General features: G+C 40.0%; 1 protein-coding gene across 8 annotated transcripts in view; it reads right to left on the reverse strand.

Annotated features, from left to right (window-relative positions):
- Positions 1–2,303: 2,303 nt before the first annotated feature.
- The window catches only part of LOC122550134 (guanylate kinase-like), a 50,067-nt gene continuing 32,267 nt past the window's right edge, over positions 2,304–20,103 (reverse strand). For 7 of the 8 annotated variants that reach the window (XM_043690767.2, XM_043690770.2, XM_043690771.2 and 4 more), the window contains 5 exons: positions 19,187–19,283; positions 14,404–14,542; positions 8,837–8,921; positions 7,935–8,020; positions 2,304–2,900 (listed from right to left, as the gene is read on the reverse strand). In XM_043690767.2, the coding sequence (XP_043546702.1) occupies positions 2,868–2,900; positions 7,935–8,020; positions 8,837–8,921; positions 14,404–14,542; positions 19,187–19,283 (440 nt within the window). In that variant the 3' untranslated portion in view covers positions 2,304–2,867. The remainder of the gene's footprint in view (positions 2,901–7,934; positions 8,021–8,836; positions 8,922–14,403; positions 14,543–19,186; positions 19,284–20,103) is intronic. The other variant, XM_087987580.1, reaches the window with a different exon arrangement.

The raw sequence follows: 20,103 nt of genomic DNA on the forward strand, positions 1-20,103 counted from the left end.
GATGCCCAAATCTTGAAAATGAATATGCAGATCAAATTTCAATATCCAAAGAAACAACCTGTCATGTTTAACACCCTATGCATGCTGTAGTGTTCACTTCCTGCTTTCAACACTGCTTGATTTGTAGAAGGACCTACCCTACAAATATAATGTATAGGTTAGAGTCAACAAAGGATGGAGCTGACAAATTGCTTCCATTCTCAAACAATGAAAACGGCCGTGCTAATTAGTTCCCCAGTCATTCTAACATATTTGATTAACTACTGCATAGCTATCAACATATCCTAGCAATTAAATTAGAAGCCTTGTGAAAGCAAAATAGTTTAAAATTTAGAAGTATAGATTATATTACATACATTAGTATATGTAGACAATTAAAAGGCCTAAATTTTCAAATTCAGCCACATTATCAAATTCCACACACTTTTGGGTTGGCAGAGGGGTTTCTGCATTAATATTGCAGTCTCAATTTTAGTATGTGACCGACTACTGTAATTGAGTTATTGTTCTGATTTGATGCCTTGCTCAACTTTTATTAATTTTCCAAAGATAAATTCTTTTAAAAGATTCATTCAGCTGCTGTTTTTTTTGGAATTACAAATTTAAATGTGCAGTTACTTTGTGGATCCAAAAGAGAAAATGCTGGAAAATCTCAGCAGGTCTGGCAGCATCTGTAAGGAGAGAAAAGAGCTGATGTTTCAAGTCTAACTGACCCTTTGTCAGCTCTTTTCTCTCCTTACAGATGCTGCCAGACCTGCTGAGATTTTCCAGCATTTTCTCTTTTGGTTTCAGATTCCAGCATCCACAGTAACTTGCTTTTACTTTGTGGATATCTGGCTACCATGATCCATACATGTTTAAGTAGAACAGAAACAAAAGCTAGCAGTTTGAGTGTCTTATTCTAGTTAAGAATATTTTAAATACAAATCTGTAAACTGCATGGAAGTCAATATTCTAAGTATGTATGTGTCTTATTCTTTCAATAAATTTTGCTGTTTACAAATTGATTTAAAATTACTTAATTTGTGAAAGCTGTTTCTGGACAATCACAACAGTAGAGAAATGTTAGCAATTTCATCTTGACCATGACAATTGACAAACTGTTGAAGATTTTCCTCTTAGGGGTGGCACAGTGGTTAGCACTGCTCCTTCACAGCATACCTGGGACCCAGGTTTGATTCCAGCCTTGAGTGATTGGATACAGTTTGTACATTCTCCCTGGATGGGATACTGTTCACAGGGTCAGTGCAGACCTGATAGGCCAAATAGCCTCTTCTCTGTACTGTAGAGATTCTATGATTCTGCGCTCAGGACAGACACAGGAATGCCAAATTTCAAAGGCAGCAACATACATACAAAAAGGTGCTGACTGAATGGGAAGTAAATGATGAAGAATTCACCGGGGAATTATAATTCCCAATTCATCTAATTCAGAAGTTCTTATCCTTTCAGATATGTTCCTACTCCCTGCTGAGGACAGACCCAAACATATGGCACATATAGGCTTGCCAGAAGCTACATGAATCACATTGCAAGTCCATATGATAATCTTAAATCAGTCCATATTATAATTCTCAACATACTTACAAGAGTTATCCAAATGCAACGTTAGATATTATGCTTCAAGTTTTGCAAGTATGGTCAATATCTACCTATTGCAAACAGCCAAAAAGACATACTATTTAGTCTGATCTGCCAGTCATATTTGTCGCATACATATAGCACCAAAATTCATTACTTGTAGACAGAGCATGCACAGGCCAGTTGTTTGATAATGAAGGATTCATTTGTCCTTGCTAACTCTTGGACTATTTGTCTTCCCTGTCTGTCAGGTTAAAGGCAAGAAGTGCTCCTCCTGCTGACATTTTCGTTTTAGGCTCCAAACTTGTTACCTAAATGTATGATGCATAGTGTCAAACATTAACCTAAATTTGGTATCTGGAAAATTTCATCGTGTAGATTCTAGAACTTATTTGTTCCATGTGAGGATTATTAGAACTGACCCATAACTTCCCTTGTTCATTCTGACGCTTTTCTCTTGATGGGAAAAATATTGATCTTTACTTCAAACTTTAACTATACCTCAAGTACAAATTATGAAATGCTCTTATATCTACATTCAAGGATTTCCTGCCTCAGCTTTTATTGAAATGCAAGTCTACAAACGATCTTCATGTTCCATACCTGAAATTTTGATTGTTCATATACAATCTTGCTGTAGATGCTCTTTGGCCAGTGGATTTCTTTCATAACTGTGGTCACTGCCCTAACAGTTTTAGCTATAAAATAAACACAGCATTCCATCGTTTCTTATTAGTTTTATTTAATCCCAAAGACAGTTGTAAATAATTTTGCTTGATGGGAGAACTCAAAAACTGACATATCTCTTCAACAAAATAATTCTTCTCTTTCTACTTCAATACAGTAATTATGTTCATGGTCTATTCACAATTACTTACATTACAGATATAACAGTACTCGTAACTTGTGTTCAGAGAGTCTCTATTCTGTTGATGGTATAACGATATCTAGTATATACACTTTAAAAAAAACACTAGCTATAAAAATTGAACAATTACTTCCCGCAAAGCATTACAGAAAGAAAGTGGATTATAACGAGCAATATGCCATCATTTTGCTTATATTAAAAAAAGTATTCCCTATTATTCATAAAACATCCCAAGGACAATAGACACCGGCAAAAAATGGAATGCCAGTGCAACAACAGCCGACAAACAAAAATAAAAGAGCACACTAAGATATTAAATACATACATTGGTATTTTGGAAATTTTTATTCTTCTCACTTAGTATACATTGAGGGAATATAACGTTAACATTTTTGAGTGGGATGGAGTTTAGAATAGTTCAGTTCTGCAAAGCTCTCACTCTTTGAATTTCCTATAATAAAACACAAGATAAAGTAAGTTTTTCTTAAATCTCAAAAAAGTGAGACATAACTCAAAACAAAATCTATTTTTATTAATCTGAACTGCTTTTCAGGTTTCCACATGTCTTTTCAGAGAAGTAGTTTGGCTGTTTTTGGGTTCAGCTGATACTTTGCAGTGCTGAGGGCTGTTGCACGTTGCTTTTTGGATGTTGTTAACAATCCCTAGACACTGTCCAAAGAGGTGAAGGCTCTCTAAGTGTCCTGGCAAGTTTTCTTACTAAAACGTGTAATAGCTGGTTCTTAATCTCAATACTTTGGAATCTTACAGTTCTCCTCCAAGTGCTGTTCCTTCTCTTAGTGATTGTAGGACTACAAAATTTTCAGATACTTAATACTGAATATTTCTAAGTTTATTAACATCATGACCAGCACTTTCAAGACTAAACAAATAATTTAATATTACATTAGAATACTCTGCACACTACAGAGTTTGTGAAAAGTTTTGCCTTCTGGAAGATTTTACCTGTGATAACTGTATGCTGGCCAGCCTTAGTGATGTGTTAAATTACCGTGGAAAGGTGATTCTTTCTTAAAAAGAGGGAAGCTGTTTTCAAGAAGATTATGCTAGGGATGGAATAGCTGAGGTGCTCCTGTTACTCAAAAGGAGGGGTGAATCTCTTTGACTAGGTGCTTAAAGTTATAATCTGAAACATTCATTCTTGGTACTTATTGCTGTTTCTCTGCTCCGAAAAGACATGTATAAACTGATAGGATGAGCCATCGACTGAGGCAATCCAGTATACGTTCAGAAAAAATGAAATATGAACAGGTAACAAATTGAAGGGAAAGCAATTTAGAATTTAAACTCATTATGGAAAGTAGGGTGATGAAAAATCCATTTCCAGTGGAGAGTGTGAATTGAAATTGTGCTGTAATACTAGTTATTACTTTCGAAAAGATGGAGTAAGGGAGCAGAAGGAGAAAATACTAAAATACTTTGAATGCAGTTGGTCCAGGTTAAAAGGAAATGGTCTAATAAGTGCACCAAAAGTGATAAAACTGTTATAAATCACCATGTGGATTACACATCAATTATTTCAGAGATGAGCATGAGGACAATAGACATTAGGTGCAGGAGTAGGCCATTCTGCCACACCATTCTGCACCACCATTCAATATGATCATGGCTGATCATCCTTAATTAGTATCCTGTTCCTGCCTTATCACCATAATCCTTGATTCCACTATCCTTGAGAGCTCTGTCCAACTCTTTCTTAAATGAATCCAGAGACTGGGCCTCCACTGCCCTCTGGGGCAGAGGATTCCACACAGCCACCACTCTCTGGGTGAAGAAGTTTCTCCTCATCTCTGTCCTAAATGGTCTACCCCTTATTTTTAAGCTGTGTCCTCTGGTTCAGCACTCACCCATCAGCGGAAACATGTTTCCTGCCTCCAGAGTGTCCAATCCTTTAATAATCTTATATATCTCAATCAGATCCCCTTGGGCCCTTGAAGACAGCAACAGGGGAATATATTACAGGGAACAAAGAAATGGCAGAAGAATTGAATTGGTACTTCAGATCTGTGTTCACTGGGGAAGACACAAGCAATCTCCCTGAGGTAACAGTGGCTAAAGGACGTGAACTGAAGGGAATTTATATTTGCCAGGAATTGGTGTTGGAGAGACTGTTAGGTCTGAAGGGTGATAAGTCCCCGGGGCCTTATATGTCTCAATCAGATCCCCTCTCAGTCTTCTAAACTCAAGGGTATACAAGCCCAGTCGCTCCAGTCTTTCAGTGTAAGGTAATCCCGCCATTCCAGGAATTGACCTCGTGAACCTACGCTGCACTCCCTCAATAGCCAGAATGTCTTTCCTCAAATTTGGAGACCAGAACTGCACACAGTACTCCAGGTGTGGTCTCACCAGGGCCCTGTACAGGTGCAGAAGAACCTCTTTGCTTCTATACTCAATCCCTCTTGTTATGAAGGCCAGCATGCTATTAGCCTTCTTCACTACCTGCTGTACCTGCATGCTTACCTTCATTGACTGGTGTACAAGAACACCCAGATCTCTTTGTACTGCCCCTTTACCTAAATTGATTCCATTTAGGTAGTAATCTGCCTTCCTGTTCTTGCCACCAAAGTGGATAACCATACATTTATCCACATTAAACTGCATCTGCCATGCATCTGACCACTCACCTAACCTGTCCCGGTCACCCTGTAATCTCCTAACATCCTCCTCACATTTCACCCTGCCACCCAGCTTAGTATCATCAGCAAATTTGCTAATGTTATTACTAATACCATCTTCTATATCATTAACATATATTGTAAAAAGCTGCGGTCCCAGTACTGATTCCTGCAGTACCCCACTGGTCACTGCCTGCCATTCCGAAATGGAGCCGTTTATCACTACTCTTTGTTTCTTATCAGCCAACCAACTTTCAATCCAACTTTGCCCCCAATACCATGTGCCCTAATTTTGCTCACTAACCTCCTATGTGGTACTTTATCAAAAGCTTTCTGGAAGTCCAGGTACACTACATCTACTGGATCTCCCTCGACCATCTTCAGAGTTACATCCTCAAAAAATTCCAGAAGATTAGTCAAGCATGATTTTCCCTTCATAAATCCATGCTGACTCTGACCTATCCTGTTACTACTATCCAGATGTGTCGTAATTTCATCCTTTATAATAGACTCCAGCATCATTCCCACCACTGAGGTAAGACTAACTGGTCTATAATTTCCTGCTTTCTCTCTCCCACCTCTCTTAAAAAGTGCTACAACGTTAGCCACCTTCCAATCCGCAGGAACTGATCCCGAATCTATCGAACTCTGGAAAATAATCACCAACGCATCCACGATTTCTCGAGCCACCTCCTTCAGTACCCTGGGATGTAGACCATCAGGCCCCGGAGACTTATCAACCTTCAGACCTAACAGTCTCTCCAACACCAATTCTGGCAAATATGAATTCCCTTAAGTTCAGGTCCTTCAGCCACTGTTACCTCAGGGAGATTGCTTGTGTCTTCCCCAATGAACACAGATCTGAAGTACCAATTCAATTCCTCTGCCATTTCTTTGCTCCCTGTAATATATTCCCCTGTTTCTGTCTTCAAGGGCCCAATTTTCGTTTTAACCATTTTTTTGCCTTTCACCTACCTAAAAAAGCGTTTACTATCCTTCTTTATATTTTTGACCAGTTTAGATTAGATTAGATTAGATTAGATTAGATTAGATTACTTACAGTGTGGAAACAGGCCCTTCGGCCCAACAAGTCCACACCGACCCGCCGAAGCGTAACCCACCCATACCCCGACATTTACCCCTTTACCTAACACTACAGGCAATTTAGCATGGCCAATTCACCTGACTTGCACATCTTTACTGTCGTACCTCATTTTTTCTCTGCGTAATTCCTTCTTAGTAATCCTCTGTTGTTCTTTAAAAGCTTCCGGGTCCTCCATTTTCCCACTTATCTTTGCTGTGTTATACTTTTTCTCTTTTAACTTTATATGTTTCTTAACTTCCCTCATCAGCCACGGCCCCCACCCATGCCTCCTCCTAGGATCTTTCGTAGTCCTAAACTACGAAAGCAACCACCCCAACACACACAAAAGAAGTTGCATCAAGACACTGTTCAAAAGGGCCACAACACATTGCAGTACACAGAACTGCAAAAAGAGGAAGAAGAACACAATGTATTCGCCAAAAACGGATACCCCCGCAATTCCATCAACAGATGCCAAAGGGAAAGATAACAGAATGAGGACATGCCACAACCCAAAGGACTAGCCACACTACCATACATCAAAAACATTTCTGAACTGACAGCCAGACTACTGCGATCACTAGGACTCATAACAGCACACAAACCAACAGCCACTCTCAGACAACAACTCACCAGGACGAAGGACCCGATACCCAGCATGAGCAAAACCAATGTAGTGTACAAAATCCCATGCAAGGACTGCATAAAACACTACATAGCACAAACAGGAAGACAGCTAACGATCCGCATCCATGAACACCAACTAGCCACGAAACGACATGACCAGCTATCCTTAGTAGCCACACACTCAGATGACAAGCAACATGAGTTCGACTGGGACAACACTACTATTATAGGACAAGCCAAACAGAGAACAGCCAGGGAATTCCTAGAGGCATGGCACTCATCCACAGATTCAATCAATAAGCACATCGACCTGGACCCAATATACCAGCCACTGCAGCGGACAGCTGGAACTGACAACCAGAAGTGGCAGATACAAATCACTATAAATGCCAGAGGAAACATCACAGAAGCGCTTCACAGGAGGCTCCCAAGCACTGAGGATGTCACCTAGACAGGGGACGAAACATCTGCAACACAAATTCCCAGCTCGGCGAACAGTACCACAACAACGAGCACCCGAGCTACAAATCTTCACCCAAACTTTAATCTTTCTTCCTTTTTGGAATTAACTGATCCTGCATCTTCTGCATTATACACAGAAATATCCACCCTTGTTCCTCCACTGTCATCCCTGCTAAGGTATTGCACCATTGAACTTTGGCCAGCTCCTCCCTCATAGCTCCATAGTTCCCTTTATTCAACAGAAATATTGTCACTTCCAATTGTACCCTCTCCCTCTCAAATTGCAGATTGAAGCTTATTGCATTATGGTCACTACTTCCCAATGGCTCCTTCACTTCGAGGTCCCTGATCATTTCTGGTTTGTTGCACAATACCAGATCCAGAATTGCCTTCTCCCTGGTCGGCTCCAGCACCAGCTGTTCTAAGAATCCATCTCGGAGGCACTCCACAAAGTCTCTTTCTTGAGGTCCAATACCATCCTGATTCTCCCAGTCTACCTGCATGTTGAAATCCCCCATAACAACCGGAGGAGTGATCATACAGTTGATTTTACAGCATACTACTTTGTTCTCATCAGGGTAAAATGGCCACGTTAGAACCAGCAAAAAGGTTTAGTATACTATTAGATCAGTGCTCTCACTAAAGATAAAATGTGCAGGCTGATCCACCTTTAGCTTACCTCACTAAGAACCGATCTCAACCGAATATAGGTATCTTCTAAAACATCATTAATTAGTACTTCATCAAATATACCAGGCTCCTTACCTGCAGGACAAAGATTTATCACAGACATGTTTCATTGTATTGATCATCCTAACTCCATCCCAATTTATTTCTATTTCAAAAAAATCTCAGCTATGCGCCTGCCTGTGCTTTGAAGTTATTCACTGTTGGAATATTGCGTGCAATTCTGGTCTCCTTCCTATTGGAAAGATGTTGTGAAACTTGAAAGGGTCCAGAAAAGATTTACAAGGATGTTGCCATGGCTGGAGGATTTGAGCTACAGGGAGAGGCTGAACAAGCTGAAGCAGTTTTCCCTGGAGCGCCAGAGGCTGAGGGATGACCTTAGAGAGGCTTACAAAATTATGAGGGGCACGGATAGAATAAATAGACACAGTCTTTTCCCTAGGGTGGGGGAGTCCAGAACTACAGGGCATAGGTTTAGGGTGAGAGGGGAAAGATATAGAAGAGACCTAAGGGGCAGTTTTTTCATGCAGAGGGTGGTACGCATATGGAATGAGCTGCCAGAGGAAGTGGTGGAGGCTGGTACAATTACAACATTTAAAAGACATTTGGATGGGTATATGAATAGGAAGGGTTTGGAGTGATATGAGCCAGGTGTTGGCAGGTGGGACTAGATTGGGTTGGGATAGCTGGTCGGCATGGACGGGTTGGACCGAAGGGTCTGTTTCCATGCTGCACATCTCTACGACTCTATTCAAATATAGTACATGATAATATGCATTTTAGCTATACCCAGTATTCTACACTGTTACTGCTACATGCCACCATCATAAATAGGAAGTTTTACTGGTACAAAACACAGATAGAACATCAGCAAATATTTGTTCAAATACTTACTGAATTCCATGTCCAATTTTGCTGCTGCCAACCTCTTTTGCAAACTTTCCTCAGTTTCAGTTTTTCTCTGTCTCAGTCGTTGTTCCTAAAAATGGATTTTATAGATTAAGTTAACTTTAAAAATTCCAACCGAATTTAATTCAATACAGGTTTACTCCAACAAATAGCTTAAAAATAAATTGTAATGTCAAAGTTACTGGAGACTTCAATGATGTATTTAACTTGGAAATTCTACAAATGACAATTTTCTTTGAAAGGCTCAGAGGTAGCCTGTGTAGTCAAACAGGAAGTCCAGGCTTGTGGACAAAATTCATTTTTAAGCTGCTTTTTTTAATATAAATTCAAGCAAATCACAAGTTGTTTTTCTATCTTCATAAATATGTGAATAAAATAAATGAAAAATCCATGTGAATGAATGTGAAATCCATTCTGTACCTGTCAACATGTTCCAGCTACTAAACCGAATCCAAATCTCAATATTTCGCCTGATCCCAACACGAAAAGCCGGGTTCAGTACTTGGAACATGGACAATCCAGTAAAGATTGCCCAGTCAGAAATATCTTGAAATCCTTGGGTCCAAATGGTGCTTGAATTTTTGCCAATGGTATTCAAGAAAACTCTTGTGGCAAACTCCAAAAAAACTCTTGAGGAAAAGTCAAAATAATTTCTCGATTTTCCATCATGTTGCCAAACACAACAATGTTTATTTTATTCTTAATTACCCTGCATTTCAAGTAGCTTTCAAAAGATGACTGGATATGGCAGAAGGCACAGTTCTAAAGATTGCTCATGGATAGAGGGACCACGAGATGCATGTACATACATTTTAAGTGACAAAACATATTGCAAGATTATGTCTGTGCCAGTTGTCAGACATGTACCTATTGCAATTCCCTTTTCCAGCATTTGGCCGATACCCTTGTATACAATGGCATTTAAAGTGCTCAGCTAAATACTTTAAATGTCTTAAGATTCCCGCCACTCTCGGGCAAAACAAATGGAACTTTGAAGGTAAGGCCCCTTAAACAGCAACAAAGTGATATTTTTGTTGAACCCCAGGAGGTGGGGAGAGATACTAAATAAATATTTCACGTCAATTTTTACTGTGTAGAAAGAAAGGGAGACTACAGAACACAAAGAAATTTTGATGTTTTAACAGTTCACATTACAGAAGAGGAAGTTCAGGTGGTCTTAGAGAATATAAAGATGGATGAAGCTCTGGGACCTGATCTAATGTAACCCAGAATGAAAAAGTGAAAAGGGAGGAAAGAGAGGCCCTTTGCAGAAATATTTGTATCATCTATAACTATGGGCGAGGTGTCTGATAACTGGAGGGTGGCTAATGTTGTACCTTTGTTTAGAAAGGTTGTAAGGAGAAACCAGGGAACTATAGACAGAGTTTGATTTCAGTTGTGGGTAAATTGTTAGAGGTGATTATAAAAAATACAATTTATAGACAAAAATTGATTAGGGATAGTCAGCACTGTTTTGTGCAAGGAAAATCGTATTCCACAAACTTTTTTTTAAGGAAGTTACCAAAAAGATTGATGAGGGCAGAGCGATAGACGGTGTTTACTTGGACTTTCATAAAGTCTCCAACAAGGTTCTGCATGTAGAATAATTAGTAAAGTTAGGTCACAAGGATTCAGGGTGAGATTGCCAGTTGGATACATAATTGGCTTAACAGCAGGAAATAGTGGTGGTGGAGAGTTGCACTTTGGACTGGAGGCCTGTCACCAGGGATCAGTTCTAGGGCCTCTTTTGCTTGTTATTTACATAAATCATTTGGGTAAGAATATAGAAGGCATGATTAGTAAGCTTGTGGACAACACTAAAATTGGTGGCATAGTAAACAGTGAAAAAGGTTTTCTTAGATTACAAAGGGATCTTGATCAAATGGGTCAATGGGCTGAAAAACAGCAGATGGAATTCAATCCGGATAAAAGCGAGTACTGGCACAACAAATAAGGGTAGGGCTTATACAATTAATGGTAAGACCTTGGGCAGTGCTGTGGAACAGAGGAACCAAAGAGTTCAGGAACATAATTCTTTGGAGTTTGTGACACATATAGATGGGGTGGTTAAAAAGGCATGAAGGCAAGCGTGCCAAATGGCCTTCATGCTAGTCCTTTGATTATAGGAGTTGGGAAGTCGCGTTGAGGTTGTACAAGATATTAGTGAGGCGTCTTCTGGAATACTGCATCCAGTTCTGGTGTAGGAAGGATATTATTTAAGCTAGAGATCATTGAGGATAGCTGAACCCATACACAAAGTGGTTAAGGTACTGAATACAAGAACAAGGAGGTTATGATGGAGGCATCTAGAATGTTAGGCCACAGCTTAAGTACTGTGTGCAGTCCTGGTTGCCACACTATAGGAAGGATGTGATTGCACTAGAGAGGGTGAAGAAGAGAGGCCACGTTGTTGTCGGGCCTGGAGCGATTCAGCTATGAAGAAAGACTAAAAGGGCTGGGATTGTTTACTTTAGAGCAGAGAATGCTGAGGGGAATCTGTTTGGAGGTGTCCAATGTTTGAGGAGCATAGTCAGAACAGATTGGGAGAAATGTTTCCCATTAGTATAAAGAGTTAGTCAATTTCTCTTCAAAAGAGTCAGCGCAGACTTGATAGGCCTAGAATTGGAATAGTCTGACTTTACACAGTTGTAAGTGGGAAGTTTCAACCCTTCATGTCTGTACTAGCTTTTAAAGATTCAATGAATTAATTCCAATTTTCTGTTATTTACCTACAGCCCAGTATTCTGCTGTCTCCGCCAACGCCATTCTAACAGCTATTATTGAATCTGTTTCAAGTGTGTTTAGAAGTTGTGTACACCTTATTATAAGCATGCTTCTTGCATTTACCACTTGTTCTGAATTCAGCACTGAATGACATTTAAAAACACTTACATCAGCAATCACTTAAAATTCCTGTCTCCCTAGAGAAGACTGGAAAAATTGTATTTCTGACAATGTGAAGGGGGTACAGTTATTTATAGTGATAAATACAAATGATTTCTCTTACCACTTAATAATAACATTACAATTTTTTCTAAACACACCTAATGATTTGTACTGCAATTAAAGATAGAGAATATTGCTTGGGGATGGAAGTTAACTTTCACCTAGTGAATCCAAATGTGAAATGGATGTTAAACAAAGAAAGAGAAAACATTACAATTACATTAAGGGGAAAAGCAGGCAGTCAAGAACAATGTTGGCTGACTTAAGACTGAAAGTGGGGATATTGTCAATGACTCTGGAGAAATGGCGGATGTTGAATAGCTTCTTTGCCTCAGTATTTGCAGAAGAAAAGGACAGTAGCTTATCCAAAGTCCCAAAAGAAATTAATCGTGTTTTGAGAATGAGGACTCAACCAAATTAATGCAAGTAAAGCATCAGTAATGAGGAAATTAGTGGAATCAAAGAATGACAAATCCCCAGGACCCGACTGTTCCCATCCATGGGTGTTAAAGGAAGTAGAGGAGCACACTAAAGAAACTCTAACTATAATTTTTCTGAGTTCCTCAGATACAGGAGTCCTCCCTCTGGATTGGAAAATTCCACATGTGACTTTGCTTTTTAAAGAACAGTGAAAGAGGAAAACCAGGAAATTATAGATCAGTTAGTAGAACACTTTTGGTGGGGAAATTGTTGGAGTCTATAATCAAAGATGGGGCAACTGAACACCTCGAAAATTTTCAGTTAAATCAGGGAGAGCCAGCACGGATTAAAGACAGGTAGGTCATGCCTGACGAACCTCATTAAATTGTTTGAAGAGGTGATAATGTAGTGGACAAGGGAATGTCTATGATGCTCTTATATGGACTTCCAGAGGCATCTAATAAAGTCCCATAAAGGAGACTGTTAACTAAGTAGAAGCCCATGGCATTGACGGCAAAATGGCAGAGTGTCAGGTGACAAAAAGTACTGATATTTAGTAGGTATTTAAATCAGCAGAGAGTGACCAGTGGTATCCCACAATGATTTGTGTTAGGAGTTCAATTATTCACATTATTTATAAATGACTTGGATAACGATACAGAAAGTCATATATCCAGATTTGCTAATTACACAAAGTTAGGTAGCATCATAGACAGTGCAGACGATAGCATAAACACTAAGTGAATGGGCAAAATTAGCAATAGGATATCCATTTTGAACTGAGAAAGGATAGATCAAGCTATTTTATAGAGAGTGTGAAGTTAAATACAGTAGAAGTTCAGAGAGACTTGAAGGTTCAGGTGCACCAATTTTTAAAATGTCACAAACAGATGCAGAACATAAACAAGAAAGCTAAGAAAGGTTGGTCTTTATATCTAGAGGACTAGAGTACAAGGATGCAGAATTAATACTGCAATTACACAGAACTCTGGTTAGCCCCCACTTGGAGTGAGTGTAGATTGGGCACCTGAGGAAGGATAGGTTGGCCTTGGAAGGAGTACAATGTAGCTTACAAGAATAATGCCTGGATTTCAGGAGTTAAGGTATGAGAAGAGATTATACAAATTAGGCCTATTTTCTGAAAAATTAGAAGATTAAGGGGTGATCTGATTGTAGTCATCAGGATATTAACAGGAGATAGGGTAGAGAAAGATAATCTATTTCCACGAGTTGGGAATTCTAGAACAAGGGGCATAGTCTGAGAAATCAGGTAAGACTGTTCAGGAGAGATGTTAGGAAGCACTTCTTCACACAGACAGTGATAATGTTTGGAACTCTCTTCCACAAACAGCAGTGGATGCTAGATCAGTTGTTAATTTAAATTTGAAAGAGAGAACTTTTTGTTAAGCAAAGGCATTAAGGGATATGGGTCAACGGCAGGTATATGGAGTCCAGCCACTGATCAGCCAAGGGGCGGTGATGGCGGAGTAGTATTACTGCAGGACTATTAATCCAAAGACCCAGATAATATTTTTACGCAGAGAGTTGTGAATGAATGGAATGCGTTGCCGCGGTGGTGGTGGAAGCAGAGTCATTGGGGACATTTAAGTGACTGCTGGACATGTACATGGACAGCAGTGAGTTGAGGGGTGCGTAGGTTAAATTATTATATTTTACATTAGGATTAAACCTCGGCACAACATCGTGGGCCAAAGGATCTGTTCTGTGCTGTATTTCTTCTATGTTCTATCTAACTGAATGATGGAAGACTCGAGGGGCTGAATGACATACTCCTGCCCCTCTGTTCCAAAGCAACAAAATATTTTCACAACATTCTGCAAACTTGACTGAATTACACAACTTTAAAGACTATCTACATCTATTTGGTATAAATTGGAAACAATATTATTTATTTTGTTTGTTGTTTCATTCGAATCAATCACACTCAGCCTAGTTGGACCAGTGAGGTACCATGGCAACCAGACTCTGATTAAAAATAAAAAATAAATGCACAAATCTTTCCATATTCATCCAATCATCAGCTGCAGATTGGACTTTTATGATGGCACTTGAGGAGTATTCCTTTAAGTAAAGACACTTCATTCCATTTGTATGATTAAAACTTGGTTTCATGAAAAGCACCTCCCGAGCCTAAAGGCAGTGACAGGTCTCAGCACTGTACTTACAAGAATTTCAAATGATGGTGGTTGAATGGAAATATAAATTGGGCACAGGTCTGTTTTTTTGATATTCCTCACACCCTGCATGTCGATATCAAGAATACAGATTTGGTTTCTGGCTTGCACCTCCTGCACTGCTTTTTTACTGAAAGTGAAAAATAAGAGTCAGTTTATTATCAGGACACATGCTGATATTATTCCAGGAGAAAAATCTCTAAATATAGATTTTCCAGTTACAACATGAACCCAAAACACAATACAAAATTACTCGAATACTTCCAAAACAGAAATTAGTAGATTAGATTTATGTTCTCTTAAATCTAAGAGATGATAGGATAATATAATTGAAGAATTTAAAGTGACTACAGCACTTTACAAGATACATTTGCTCTTACTGGGTGACATAGAAGCAGTCCAGAATATGGGGTCAGAATCTTAAAGTTAAGCCTCGGCCATTCAAAGGTGATGACAGAAGGCACCTCTTCACACAAAGGTTATTAGAAATCTTTTTTTTTTATTCATCAACAAGATGAGGATATCACTGATTAGTCCAGCATTTATTCATTAGTCCAGCCTGAGACCCGGGTTCAATTCCCGCCTCAGGCGACTGACTGTGTGGAGTTTGCACGTTCTCCCCGTGTCCGTGTGGGTTTCCTCCGGGTGCTCCGGTTTCCTCCCACAGTCCAAAAGATGTGCAGGGTCAGGTGAATTGGCCACGCTAAATTGCCCGTAGTGTTAGGTAAGGGGTAAATGTAGGGGTATGGGTGGGTTTCGCTTCGGCGGGTCGGTGTGGACTTGTTGGGCCGAAGGGCCTGTTTCCACACTGTAATGTAATGTAATCTAATCTTATTGCCCATTCCTAATAGCTCAGTGAACAGTTAGGTGTCAACCACATTGCTGTTGGACACATGTAGCCCAAACCAGGTAAGGATGACAGAGTTCTCTCTCTAAAGCTCATTAGTGAACCACATGGGATTTGCCGACAATTGACAACGGTTCCATAGTCATCACTAGAATCTTAATTCCAGACTTTTTAAAAATTGATTCAATTTCCAACATCTGCCATTTGGGGTTCAAACCTGTTTCCCCAGAACATTTCCTGGCTCTCTAGATTAATAATCCAATGATAATACTACTAGGTCATCACCTCCCAATTTGGGACTTTCTCAATGAAGCTAGGGGTCAATTGAAAATTTCAAAAGTGAAATTGATAAGATTGCTAGCTAATGGTATTAAGGGTTGCAGAACCAAGGTTAAGTTAATATAGATCAGCCATAATCTAACCAAATGGCAGAAAAAGGCAGTCTAAGAAAATTGTCTGTCCCAGTGCGATCTCTTGAATAGTCACATTTACCTATCCTTTTCAGATGCTGACTCTCCTTTTTGTCCTTTGTAGTTTTTCTTTTAATCAGATGAATTTCATTATTTTGGTATTTTTGTTGCTCTCCAACAATGCAAAATTGTTCAAGAAGCAGAGCAATACTTCCTCCATTGACTATTGTTATTTCTTTCTTTTTACAGCTTCTCTCTTTGGGGAGAAGTTGGTTAGCTGAACATATGGTAGTGACAATGGGCACCAGCTGGTGGAGGCATCTCATCGATGCTGCTGGCAGGTGGTGGTGGTGGTGGTACCGGGGTTAAGTGTTTGGAAATCCAGGCCACATGCTGCCATTTTAGTGGCGAGTCACAGAATAAAGGATCTATGTTGTTCACATATGCTCAAAGATGGAGCTGCTGAGTACTTGGAGGGAGAGGCTGAATAGGCTGGGGCTGTTTCCCCTGTAGTATCGGAGGCTGAGGGGTGACCGTATAAAATCATTTATAAAATCATGTGGGCCATGGATAAGATAAATAGACAAAGTCTTTTTCCTGGGGTGGGGGAGTCCAGAACTAGAGGGCATAGGTTGAGGGTGAGAAGAAGACCGGAGGGGCAACTTCTTCACAGAGAGGGTGGTACGTGAATGGAATGAGCTGCCAGAGGAAGTGGTGGAGGCTGGTACAACTGCAACATTTAAAAGATTTATGGGCCGGGTGCTGGAAAGTGGGACTGGATTAGGTTGGGATATCTGGTCGGCATGGGCGAGTTGGACTGAAGGGTTTGCTTCGATGCTGTACATCTCTATGACTATGACTATACAACAGATACAACATGTTACTAAATGGATTACTCATTTAAAAGGCTGAGTGAACTCTGAAGGGGATTTAATAGAATTTGAATTAGCAGCTTTCTGACATCTATTTTGAGAATCTTTAGAAATGGACAACTCTGCCCAATAGATAATTAATTTATGTTTGAATACCAATGTACATTGTGGACATCAAGTCATGGAGTCATAAAGATGTACAGCATGGAAACAGACCCTTCGGTCCAACCCGTCCATGCCAACCAGATATCCCAACCCAATCTAGTCCCACCTGCCAGCACCTGGCTCATATCCCTCCAAACCCTTCCTATTCATATACCCATCCAGATGCCATTTAAACGTTGCAATTGTACCAGCCTCCACCACTTCCCCTAGCAGCTCATTCCATACATGTACCACCCCTGCGTGAAAAAGTTGCCCCGAAGGTCTCTTTTATATCTTTCCCCTCTCATCCTAAACCTATGCTCCCTAGTTCTGCATTCCCCCACACCAGCGAAAAGACTGTGTCTATTTATCCTATCCATGCCCCTCATAATTTTATACACCTCCATAACGTCACCCCTCCCTCCGAAGCTGCAGAGAAAACAGCCCTAGCCTATTCAACCTCTTCTTATAGCTCAAATCCTCCAACCCTGGCAACATCCTTGTAAATCTTTTCTGAACCTTTTCAAGTTTCACAACATCTTTCCGATAGGAAGGAGACCAAAATTGCATGCAATATTCCAACAGTGGCCTAACCAATGTCCTAGACAGCCGCAACATGACCTCCCAACTCCTGTACTCAGCACTCTGACCAATAAAGGAAAGCATACCAAACACCTTCTTCACTATCCTATCTACCTGTAACTCCACTTTCAAGGTGCTATGAACCTGCACTCCAAGGTCTCTTTGTTCAGCAACACTCTGTAGTACCTTACCATTAAGTGTATAAGTCCTGCTAAGATTTGCTTTCCCAAAATGCAGCACCTCGCATTTATGGGAGTTAAACTCAATCTGCCACTTCTCAGCCCAATGGCCCATCTGATCAAGATCCCGTTGTAATCTGAGTTAACCCTCTTCGCAGTCCACTACACCTCCAATTTTGGTGTCATCTGCAAACTTACCAACTATACCTCTTATGCTCACATCCAAATCATTTATATAAATGATGAAAAGCAGTGGACCCAGCACCGATCCTTGTGGCACTCCACTTGTCACAGGCCTTTCCAATAATCAATGTTTCAGCATTTTTTTTGGAATTCAAATTCTACTATCTGTTGTGGAAGGACTTGAACCTGCGTCCCCAGAATATTACCTGGGTCTCATGACCAGCGATAGTCCAGCGATAATACTACTATGCCATTGCCTGCCCCAGCGTTTGATAAGATATGACACAATCAACTTCATAAGAGCCCACAGTGTTTGGGGTAGTTTATGAGCATGGATATAGGATTGTCTAACTAACAGAAGACAGAGAGTTGGGATAAAGTGGGAAATTTTCAGAATGGAAACCCAAAACTAGTGGTGTGCCACAAAGATCAATACTAGGGCCATTAGCGACTTGGATGAGGAAAGTGAATCTACTATAACCAAGTTTGCAGATGACACAAAAATAGGCAGGAAGCCACGTGGTGAGGATGACACAGCGGGATACAGAGGTAAAAACAGAGGCTTTATTCCTGATGAAGGGCTTTTGCCCGAAACGTCGATTTTGCCTGTCCTCGGATGCTGCCTGAATTGCTGTGCTCTTCCAGCACCACTGATCCAGACAGCGGGATACAGGCAGATTAGACAAGTGGGCAAAAATCTGGCAGCTAGAATCTAATGAGGAGAAGTACGAAGTGGCAGATAGAACAGAAGAACTGAATACTATACAAATGGAGAAAAGCTGCAGAAAGCTACAGAACAAAGGAATCTAGTTCTGCAGTCACAATGAGTCACAAGTCACAAAAAACAAGCATCCAAGATCAGCAGGTAATATTGGAATGTTGGTCTTTGTTTCAAAGGAAATGGAGTATAAAAGTAGGGAGGCTTTGCTAAAACTATAAAAGGCACTTGCCAGATCATAGCTGGAATTCTGTAAACAGTTTTGGACCCCTTACGTAGAGGAAGATATACTGGCAATACAGACAGACCAGAGATAGTTCACTAGGCTGATACCAGTTACAGAAGGACTGCCGACTGATTGAGTAAATTGGGCCTGCACTCATTGGAATATGACAATGAGAGGTGACTTTACTGAAATATATAAGATTCTTAGGGGACTTGACAAAGTAGATGCAGAAAAGGTTGTTTCCACTATGGAAGAGTCTAGGACGAGAGGGCAGACTCACAAAATAAGGGATCAGACATGAGGAGTTGAGGAGGAATATCTTCTCTCAGAGGGTAGTAGATCTGTAGGATTCTTTACCACAGAGGGCTGCTGAGGCTAGGTTGTTAAGTAAATTCAAGGATGAGAGAGATATTTTTAATCAGTAAGGGAATAAAGGGTTCTGGGGAATGCAGGAAAATGAGGTTGAGGATTATCAGATCAGTCATGATCTCACAGAGCAGACTCAATGGGCCAACTTCTGCTCCTTCATCTTATGGGCTGAGGTAAGGTATCATTCCCATTAAAGCGCCCAAGCCTCCTAATGAATAGGTTACCTCCAGGATCAAACACCTACCTTGTACCATATATGTTTCCTGAGAACTCAGCATTTTCTATAAATTCTCCCGCATCAATGCCATGAAGCATTTCCTCTCTCGATACAAAATAGTAATCTAGGTAGGGTACACAGACCAAACACTTGACTTATTACAAAACTCTAAGACAATATTTTGCACATTCACAGTTACAATCCAGACCAGCTGAGCCTTAGTACTCAAAATGTTCTAAAGTAAAAGAATATTCACATTATCTTCACTCTCACCACATCTAAAAGTATGCAGCATAATCAATGTGATAGAAAACTTTTGTGCAGGCAAAATAGAAGCCATTCAATGCTATTGTAATAATTCTATAAAGAAGGTAGTTAATTTGGAGATTTCCTCATAAACCAGCGAGACTAAAATAATTTTGGTCATTGAGTAGAGAACATCAGCTGGTCTGTAAAAAGTTTAAACTTGCTTTTCAAGGATTTTTAACATCTGAAAACGAAAGGCTCTTTAGCATTGTTTTAGCATTTAAAACGGAAGAGATTATCTCAGTGCAAAAACTGGAATAAATAAGTACAATCTGATCGCCATCACAGACACATGGGGCCAGAAATGACAAAAATTGGAATCTAAACATTGAAGGATACCTGACATTTACGAAGGACAGGAAGCTAGGGAAAAGGAGGAGGGTCACTGTGATATTACAAGATGGTATACGCACCAATGGATAACAAGTTTACAATGCCAGAAGGTAGAAACAGTTTGTGTAAAAGGTGAGAAATGATAAAAACAAGAAATCACCAGTGGGAATGGTAAACAATAACCATGTGGTACAATGAGTATAAAAGGAAGAAATAATTGAGCCAGTCAGCAAGGTATGGTGATAGTCATGGGGGATATTAATCTGCATACATGCTGGAAACATCAGATGGTAAAAGTGGCACAG

Source organism: Chiloscyllium plagiosum, unplaced genomic scaffold (genome assembly GCF_037043375.1).
Source record: "Chiloscyllium plagiosum isolate Xiang-an unplaced genomic scaffold, Cpla_swu_hap1 HiC_scaffold_5, whole genome shotgun sequence".
Classification (NCBI taxonomy): domain Eukaryota; kingdom Metazoa; phylum Chordata; class Chondrichthyes; order Orectolobiformes; family Hemiscylliidae; genus Chiloscyllium; species Chiloscyllium plagiosum.